Below are 9954 nucleotides of genomic sequence, written 5' to 3'. Positions count from 1 at the left end.
TTTGTATAGAAATGTAACTCGATGTAAAGAATTTAGCTGAAAAGAATAAATGTGAATATTTAAATGGAATGTTGAGAGTTTATTGCATAAGTTACAATAATTACCATATATATTATTAAATATATTAGTTCATACAAAATAATAACAATATTTGTTAGCCGCGGCGTTTCTATAATATAGCTTGCGATCCACGCCACGATGTGATAGTATGATGGCCCGTTGAATAACTATCTCCGCCCTGAAATACATGAATCGATGGCATCTATTTCAATGCACTGTTGTATAATATCTATCAAATATTATCATTTAAATTACACGTCATCCTATTACTATACAATATATATATAAAAATTTTTAATTACATTTGAAGACGCTTCAAGTGTAATTAAAAATGTTTATATATACGCTTCTTTTTTATAATATTAAAAGTGACAATATTTTATCATTAATTTTTTTATATAAAAATTTAAAAATATAGTTATATATATTCTTATAGTTATATATTCTTACCTGAGTAAGCATTAGCAATTCGTCCTGTGTGTCGACAATTTTAACAGGGAACGGAGAGCCTGGCACCAGGACACCAGCCCAACGAACTTCTACTCTGTAATCCCCAGGTTCCGTCGGATCATATCGGCAAAGAATGATCCGGTCTTTCTGAGTTTCTCGTTGCATTTCCACCCTGAACGCTCCCTTAGGTCCTCGTACTCTCACCGTGAGCTGACCAGCGCCGGCGCCTCGCGTATCGCAAATAAATCGCGACTGGAATGTCGCCAATACACCGTGTTCGATTCCCGGTCCGTAAACACGAACCTGATATTTGATTAAATTAACTTAATTAAAATGTATTAAAATGATTTAATTTTTTTCATGAAAAAAAATTAATGTTAATATTTTTATTAATTAAAAGAGATTATTCTCATTTTAAATTTAGAATTTATGTATTATATCTTTAATGATTAGATATTTCTTTTTAAAAAATTTTTACATTTAAATGTTAACAGTACCTTTGAAGCATCCGGGGCTCCAGAGACACGCAACGTAAACGGAGAACCGGGAACGTGTTCTCCAGCATATTTAATCGTTAATGCATGCCGACCCGCTTCTTGTGGTTTCACGTTTAACGTGAAAGTGGCATCGCCGTGATCGTACAGCTCGCAGTACGCTACTTTATGTGGTCCGACGCAATGTGCCGTTAACTCGCCTGTGAGACAAGTCTCCGATGAAAAATAACCGGAAGCAATAAATACTTATCCAAGCATGAAATAGATTTTTACCTGGTCCAGCTCTTCTGGTATCGATGAAACTTCGTATCTCTTGCCCGACGATACCATGTTTCAATCCATCACCAGAACAGATAACTCTAGATGCATCAGCCGCGCTCGTGACATTTATTTGTAATGGGCAGCCCTTTAGTTGCCTTCCGTTCCACGACACCGTCATCAAAAGCGGATCCGGTGTTAATGGTATATAACTTGCACGATAAACACTGTCACCTGTGTGCATTTTATACGAAAGGTATTTAGCGCTTGCTTTCTAATTCGTATTTTTAAGCTTTCTACGCTGTTTTTTATTTACCTAGATGTTGTAACATGACATTCAGTTCGTTGGTAGGCGAGAAAAGTTGTACTTTCGGAGTCCCGTTACCAGCTTGAGAACCATCTATGGTGAAACTGACTTCTTCGCCACATTTAGCCGATGTCAATCCTCGTCCTTTGAGCAATACTCGACTTGAATCCTGCACCGGTGGCTAGACAGGAAATAATTATACGATGATATGTTATCAAATGCGCGATTTCGGAATTTAATATAATCGATGAAAAACCTCTAAATCCTGCACAATTGCAAGCTTCGGTGCACCAGGAAACGGTGTGCCGTTGAACAGTATCTCCAGACGGTGTTCGCCACTACTTATCTGTGGCGGAACCAGCTTTAATCTGTTGCTAGACGTCATTTCGAAAGCGAGAGGATGATCGCCGATAGTTCCGTTGATTTCACCGGGTCCAGCCTCCGCGGTATCGAAACTAATCTTATTCGACGGATGCAGTTTCAATCGTCCAATATCATCGCATACAGCCGACCAGCCACCTGTACACAAGATTATACACATATTGTAAAGTGAATAGAAGTGAATAGAAATATTTCGCAATGTATACTATATTATTTTTAATTATTCACCGATAACACGAAGATTTCGCGTGTCTATGATTTTCGGATGCCACGGGGATCCCGGTAGCTGCTGTCCAGCGCAGACAACTCTCACGTCGAACACTCCGACCTCAGTCGGTATGTAAGATACATTCCACGTACCCGGATTAGCTCCCGCTTCGATGGTAGTCTTAGAAACACTGTCCGGTCCATCCACCTGCGATGCATACGTTGCTACGTTAAGTAAAAAAAAATCCTACATGCATGTCGATGAAGCGATGAAAGCAACTTTCTTATCACGTATGCAAATACCTGAACTGCTGGCGGACTTCTCGTGCCGGTGACGATAAAATGCGCCGCTTTACCCACGTGACCGCTCAGCAATCCTTCTCCTTTCGCGCGAGCTTGTCCAGCCGCATCGACAGTGCATATCACTGGACTTCCAGGTACGGAGCATCCACCTATTGCCACATAAGAGAATTAAAAATGACAGATGTGAAATTCTTTTTCGATATAAAGAATAAAAGAACTTGTCTTTTCTCCTTGTGTCTAAAGATTGTTACCATAAGTGACGTTGATCATATAAGTGCCAGGCACACTAGGCGAAAACTCGATCATCTCGGCACCATCGTTGAGCGGAGTGACTTGCAGCGGAATCTCTTGACCTGATGGACTCGTCGCCGTCACGTCCAAATCAGCCATGCCGGCGTCGACTTTCATCACTGTAATAACAATACACTCCGATAATTTCCGTGACTTTTCTTCTTCGATAACGCAGTTCTCAAAAGTATATCGCAACTATTCACTCGAGCGACGCGTGAAGTGAGACTATTTGAAAGTAGTCTAAGTATTTGAGTTGCAATTACATTCTAAGTGCGGCCTTGAAGCTCGTCGCACAGTTATGGTGCACTAGAAAAGACTCGTTACTTTCTCCCGCTTATGCTTAGTATGTCAGCATATTTATATAAACACGGGAAGCATTTACGCTTACTCGAATAAACACAGCACTACACGTTCCGACACGTTTCGCCAAACGATTACTTAGCATTTAACACGATTTTTTAATTAGCTCTAATAACTTGATTTCAATCGTATCGTTTGTATCTAGGTTTCGTCCATACTTTCTTTGCGCATGAAAACGATTTCGTTCGCACAACAAATGAGGAAAATTGTTGCAAATAAATTGCGCATGGAATCATATTTATATAAAAAAAATTTTAACTCGAAATTATTATAGTTGCTTAAAATTTCTTTGACATTAGTTCTATGTATATTTAATATATTTTTCTTCAACATTGTATTATTTTGTGCAAAAATATTATTCATGTTACATGATATAATTATTATTTATACTTACGTTTAAATGCGATGTGATCGTGAACTGAAATCGTCATAGGTCCTAATTCCTGAAGTTTCACCTTAGCAGCATCGAAAGCCTGGCAAAAGAATGGTGAGCCCAAAACTGGTTTTGCACCGTGAAGCACGTCGATTTTGTATGTGCCTGGACGAAAAGAAAATTTAATAGTTTCGAAAAATATTTTATCGCCTAACAATAAAATCTTTTTTAATCCTACCGACGCTATTCGTTGTAAATTCGGCGAGTAGATTGCCGTCGCGATGCTGATAACAACGTACAGGCACGGCGTTACCCTGCGGACCACTGATAACGACGTCAAACTCCTTGCCGGGACGTCCGAGAGTTTCGATAGTGAAGGATGTTACTTTCCCGACGCATGATTGATACAGACCCAAACCTGTCGCCGTCACTTCTCGTCCTCCAGTAGGACCACGTACCGTGACATCCAATGGACTACCTGTGAATGTTATAAAAATAAATTCAGATATATCAAAATATTTTCTAATATATATATTAATTATAAGTATAATAAAATCTTTGAAAATATACATATATAAATAAAATTTTCGGAAACATTAACAACACTTTAATACAATGAATAATGAAAATCGATAAGTACCAGGAATATGGACTTCGTTGTATTTTATATGAACTTTGTGAGGCGCGGTGCGTGTCGGATGGAATATGATCTCGTAAACACCGCTCTCTCCTTCTCTTATTAAACTGTCAACATCCGCACCACCCGCGCGTACATTGACAGATAATTTTCCAGGACCAGCTTCTTTCGACGCGATAACTAACAAAAAAGAAACAAAATATATTAAATATATTTATGACATTTCCTATTTCTTATCTTTTACATAAATCAATATATTTAATTTAGTACCCTAAACATTATAATTAAAACTTATATACATTCGAATAATTACCTAAAATAGTTCCGGGTCGATGACAAACCACGTCTGCTATTTCTTTGATAGAAACTTTGCTGGGATCGAAAGCTTGAAGCGTTTGCGAACTGACCATCTTGTGTCCGTCATTGAATATTATACTATATGTTCCCACCTGTCGGGTTCTAACTTCTACGCGATATAAACTGGATGATAATTTTGTTAAAGTGCAAGGAATGATTATTCCGTCCGGACCTGAATCGAAAGAATAGAGAAGCATTGTAGAGAAAGATAAATTGTATCTGATAATTTTACTAATATTTAGATAATTTACCGGTAACTTCCGCTGCTACAGGACCATTCAAGTCGGACATATCCAGATCTATATAAGCCGTATTACCGACTCGGATCATCGATGGACCGTGTAACATGCTGCTAACCACGGGACATTTAAATGGACTCCCTGATGTAAATATATCGTAATTGTAAATACCTATTATTTTTCAAGTTCGAAAAGCGATCAATGAAATTGTTTGCGTACAAACCTGGCACGTTGTCATCATTGAAACTGATATTAACATAGTGTGCACTTGTTGTCTGTGGCACGAATGTAACATCATACAGTCCGCGTGCGCAGGCCACTACTTCGGCTTTAACGGTGTTATTCTCCGTGCTTACAACCAGCTCTAGCGTTCCCTCACCGGCTTCCGCGGCATCGACGGTAAATGTAGTTGCCTGGCCCAGTAAAGCTTCCGTGAGACCAGACACGTGTACCTACAAACATTACGACATCCAACGTTACATCCAATATTGAGAGCATCTAATGTTTTAATTTCACGTGATTGGCAACTTACTTTAGTCACATCATAAATATTGCAAGCGAATGGAGAGCCTTTAATCGATTCGCCGTCTATCAGGATGCTGATGTTGTGTCTGCCGACTTCCGTGGGTACGAAGCTCACGTTATACTTGCCATCGATAGGTTCAATAGTAATAGGTAAAGCGATGCCTGACGGTGGCGTTGCGATAACGTCGCAATTCGTGGATGGAGTCTGCGGATCTACAGTGAAGGACATTAGTCGTTTCACCGCACCCATCTTTAGATTATGACCAGAAATTGCTGCTTGACCGGCACCTACTACTTTACAGCTAAAGGGCGAACCTAAGAATTTAGACGAAACATTATATAAAGAATTGAAAGTGAAATCATGCGAGTAGATAGACTCTTTTCATACCTGGAACTGGCTCTCCATTGAAACGGACACTGAGACTATGTACAGCAGCTTCTTGTGGTTTGAAATTGACCCTAAACTTTGCATTACCTTCGCTTTGCACGTAATTCGGAACATTCTTGCCATTTACTGCTACTATAATTTCCAAATTTCCAGCTCCAGCTTGACTGGCGTTGACTAGAACAAATAAAAAAAATGTTATATATTTTGTATAATAATAATTCTTCATACGCTGCTATGAAAGAAATAATCTTACTGCTGAAGAACACTGGTTTGCCGACGACTCCGCTATTTATATCTGTCACTTTAACTTTATCAGCGTTATAAGCCTTGACAAGAAACGGGCTGCCTTCTACGTGCGATCCACTGAGCTTCACTTCGACGCTATGATCGCCTGTATTATGGATATGATTTAAAACAATAATGATTTTATAATTATATGATTTTATAATTATTTTTTTCCCATTTAAATTAAGTATACACACCAACATCCTTTGGAGTAAATCCAGCGGTGTAAACGCCGTGACTGTTCTGTTTGATGTGTACAGGTAAACTTTCTCTAGTAGGTGAGAGCACTTCGACGATGGGCGTACCGAGAGATGCATCAGCTTCTATTGTAAAGGTCGCGACACGGTTCACAGATACTTTCTCAAGTCCCTCGGTTATTAATACTTTTGCCGTATCGCTGACCTAAATAGTTTTGATAAATCTCTTATACTAGCATTTTGTTTTGCGTTATTTAACGCATAATAGTTATCAGAGTAATTTTAATTTTAAATAACGGAACTTTTTTATATACTTAAATTATCGTGTGAATTCATACAATTCGAAAAATAAGGTACCTGACAACTAAACGGACTACCAGGTACATCCTCCCCGTTAAATCGCAAATCCACTGTGTGCACGATCGGTTCTCGAGGTGTAAATGAGATCGCATACGTATGAGGACCTTGCGCCTGAGCTGACGTCGGTACTCGTCCGCCGTTGACAGTGACCTCCAGATTACCCGGTCCCGCTTGACTGGTCTCGACTGTGGATGAGAAAACGAGGTTTATCTCAAGTATAAACTTGCGTTTAAAATTATAATAATAAAAAAACGTACCCAGAAAAGTTACGGGCAATCCGATAACACCACGCTTAGCGTCTTTCACCTTTATTGCAGCAACATCGTACACCTTACAGCTGAACGGACTGCCGGCCACCGGGATATTCCGATAGTTCACCGATATTCGGTGCTCGCCGACGACTCTCGGTGTAAACGCCACGCTGCATGTCGTGTCTTTGTTATCGGTGACCTGAGCAGGTACGGCCTGTCCATTGGGCCCTATCAAGTCCGGCGGGTTAGTCGTTTAATATCATTAGAGATAGCCATCTACTCGGGGTGGACACCAGAACGGCCAACTCACGAAGAGGTTCGCATATATGTTCAATTGGCATTGTTATAAACTTGTATTAAGCAACATTAAAGAAAGCAGACTACGCATCAGAAATTTATAACTATGATAAATAATTGTTAACTGCGACTAATAGGAGAAAGCCGTGTATCTCGTCTGTACATACGTTATTTCTAATTCGCTTCAGCTTGAACGCACGCAGAACTAATGCAAGATTATCCTCTAATTCATTTAGCATGCTTGGCTGAGCAAAGCAACCAGCAGAGCGAAGATATATTAAAAAATAATTATTATAAATACTCAATGTTATCACGTCAAAAACAAAAAAACCTTATAGTAACTTTTTTCATATAAAACGTTATGATATAAATGTGTATATTAGAGTTAAAATATATTGGCACACTTGTTAAGAGACATTGTGCGTTTAAAAATCTCAGATTAGAGACTCATATATCATTGCATTGAAAGATTTAACAATTATGCACAACTTAAAATAAACATATAGCACCATAAAGATGGCTTAACGTAAGTCAAATACATTTCGCGAATACACAAAATATAAGTAGGAATGTGATTACGAAATGTTAGATGACTTCCGTAGCCTCCCCACTACTGGAACCCACAAATTAAGCATTTGTAATACTTCCAAGTGGTAACAACAGATATAAAAAGTTATACGAGTAGAGGAGAGTGATTTAGTCTATTCTTATACAAGATTGTCAAAAGATTAAGTTAAGAACCCACCACCATGTGTGTGTGTGTGTGTTTCACATTATATATCCATAAATTAAGATAAGAGCGAGATTAGTTTTTGAGAAGTCTAGTAATGTCGTAGTCTGAAAGCTGGCCGACCTGCAACAGAGAGAGAGAAAATTGCTCTCAAGCTAATAGATTAATGAGACACAGATGAACACAATTCTATACAATTACGTCGACATTCCATGACGTTAAGAACAAAAGGAGAGATCCCTCCGGTATTAAAAACATGGTGAATCAACACATGGATGCTTCTGTGCATTTTTGTCACAATATACGTGCTAACAATTAAATCACTTTGCGAGCGATGAACTCGTGCGAATCGTGCACAACGATATTTACCTTCAACATTAACTTCTAAGTCTTCCAAGCTACCGGCAACATTACTGACAGTTAGATAGCTTTGCCGTCCCAATCCAGCGCTGCTCAGTGCCTGCCCACTCACGGTTACGTGGCTGTCGCCACCCACACGCGTTATTATAGGGCAACCAGGCACAGTTTTCTTATTGAATGCTATATTGATAACATGTTCGGACGCCTCAAATGGTACAAAACTAACGGAGAACCGCGCGTTTCCTTGTGGCGTTACTTGTGTTGGTATATTTTGACCACGAGCTGATATTGTAATCTCCAGATTTCCTTCACCAGCTTGACTCGCATCGACTGTCGACAAAAAGATTACGCATCAAGTAGATTCTCAACATCAAAATGCAAAGTATGTTAAGAGGATACATTCTAATATTTATTTAACTGCTAACTTAATGCTAGTATGTACCAGTAAAGTGGGTTGGTTGGCCAACGCTGCCTCTAGCTACAGGTCCAATTAGTACATTATCCGCGTTGAATGCCTTGGCTAAAAACGGCGTGCCATTAACGGGATAACCGTTGTATTCTACGCTAATTGAATGTACACCCACGTCCCTTGGTATAAATTCAGCGGTGAAACCATTACTTATGTCACCAGTAACTTTAACTGGCAATTCGCTATTTGGCCCTGAAAGAAGTTTTTTCTTTTGAAAAATCCATGGAATTTGAAACTATTAGACAATTATTCAATATATATATAGAGAGACAGAGAAAGAGAACTTCATTAATATAAATTGATAAATGTATGCTTTTTTAATATATCCATGAAATTTAAAATATATTGCACATTTAAGAACTTATGTAGATTTCAGTATCTGTCAGTTTTGTTTATAATAATAAATATTTAATGCATCACTAACCCCTTACGGAAACCGCTAATTCTGCACTGCCACTTCCATCGACTCCCATGTGGAAACTGGCAGGATGATTGACTGGAATTAGTTCTAAATGATTCATACTCAGTGTGACTCTGCTTGTGTCAGATACGTTGCAGATGAAGGGACATCCACGTACTGCTTCTCCGTTAAACTTTATATCGATATAATGAGGCTTAGCAATTTCAGGAGTAAAAGATACGAGACAACGACCACCACCCACTACTTGAACATGATTAGGCACTTCTCCTTCGTTTATGGAGATTTCTAGTTGGCCTTCTCCTGCAGCGCTGGCATCCACTATAAAAATTAGAAATTTCAGACACATTCATGGATGCACAAGATGTACAATAAGATCAACAATTTACCTCTGAATTGACAGGCATGGCCAACTACAGCGCTAGGTACGTCAGTAACTTGGATCAGACTACTATTGTACACCTTGGCGACGAGCGGTCCTGCCGGTAGCTTCTGTCCCGCGATGCTCACTTCCACGAGGTGGCTGCCTACTTCAGTTGGCGTAAACTCGACGCGAAATTCGCCGGAACGTCCTGGCTCCTCGTCAATTCTCGCGGAAATGTGCCTCTTCGAGGGTGCTGCAATTCATCGAATAAGTACATCGAGTATAATTGTAGATTACCTCAGAGTCAATTAACAAATTAACACTCACTTATGATTTTGACGTCAATCTCGCTGCTGCTGAAGCCTAACGCGGACAGCTCAAAGATAGCGGGACTACCAGCAGGAACCAGCCTGATTGAATCACCGATCACTGACATCTTCGGTGCAGGCATGATGCCAACTCGCCAAGGTGACCCTGATAATTTTCAATTAAAATAAAATAAATAAATAAATTTCCAATAGAGTCCGATGTAAAGAACACTTCACACTCATAAGTAACCATCTCAAAATGCTATCTCCATTAATTTTATTTTA

General features: G+C 39.2%; 1 protein-coding gene across 4 annotated transcripts in view; it reads right to left on the bottom strand.

The window, feature by feature from the left end:
* Positions 1-58: 58 nt before the first annotated feature.
* Positions 59-9954, bottom strand: part of Jbug (filamin-type immunoglobulin domains fbug) — a 31664-nt gene continuing 21768 nt past the window's right edge. For 2 of the 4 annotated variants that reach the window (XM_083102269.1, XM_083102270.1), the window contains 26 exons: positions 9689-9835; positions 9387-9614; positions 9004-9318; positions 8553-8771; positions 8120-8440; positions 6730-6951; positions 6470-6657; positions 6113-6317; positions 5884-6021; positions 5631-5804; positions 5250-5557; positions 4941-5169; positions 4730-4858; positions 4435-4650; positions 4125-4301; positions 3723-3962; positions 3506-3649; positions 2712-2870; positions 2461-2609; positions 2179-2365; positions 1826-2088; positions 1579-1750; positions 1278-1496; positions 1008-1204; positions 511-813; positions 59-238 (listed from right to left, as the gene is read on the bottom strand). In XM_083102269.1, coding sequence (XP_082958395.1) covers positions 170-238; positions 511-813; positions 1008-1204; positions 1278-1496; positions 1579-1750; positions 1826-2088; positions 2179-2365; positions 2461-2609; positions 2712-2870; positions 3506-3649; positions 3723-3962; positions 4125-4301; positions 4435-4650; positions 4730-4858; positions 4941-5169; positions 5250-5557; positions 5631-5804; positions 5884-6021; positions 6113-6317; positions 6470-6657; positions 6730-6951; positions 8120-8440; positions 8553-8771; positions 9004-9318; positions 9387-9614; positions 9689-9835 — 5318 coding nt within the window. In that variant the 3' untranslated portion in view covers positions 59-169. Of the gene's footprint in view, positions 239-510; positions 814-1007; positions 1205-1277; positions 1497-1578; positions 1751-1825; positions 2089-2178; positions 2366-2460; positions 2610-2711; positions 2871-3505; positions 3650-3722; positions 3963-4124; positions 4302-4434; positions 4651-4729; positions 4859-4940; positions 5170-5249; positions 5558-5630; positions 5805-5883; positions 6022-6112; positions 6318-6469; positions 6658-6729; positions 6952-7151; positions 7874-8119; positions 8441-8552; positions 8772-9003; positions 9319-9386; positions 9615-9688; positions 9836-9954 lie in introns of those variants that run through there. The other 2 variants (XR_014439360.1, XM_083102271.1) reach the window with 2 other exon arrangements.

Source organism: Camponotus vicinus, unplaced genomic scaffold, assembly GCF_025532165.1.
Source record: "Camponotus vicinus isolate PSW18456_S1 unplaced genomic scaffold, iyCamVici1.0 SCAF_6, whole genome shotgun sequence".
Classification (NCBI taxonomy): domain Eukaryota; kingdom Metazoa; phylum Arthropoda; class Insecta; order Hymenoptera; family Formicidae; genus Camponotus; species Camponotus vicinus.
This window is presented reverse-complemented; position numbering and strand designations above follow the sequence as displayed.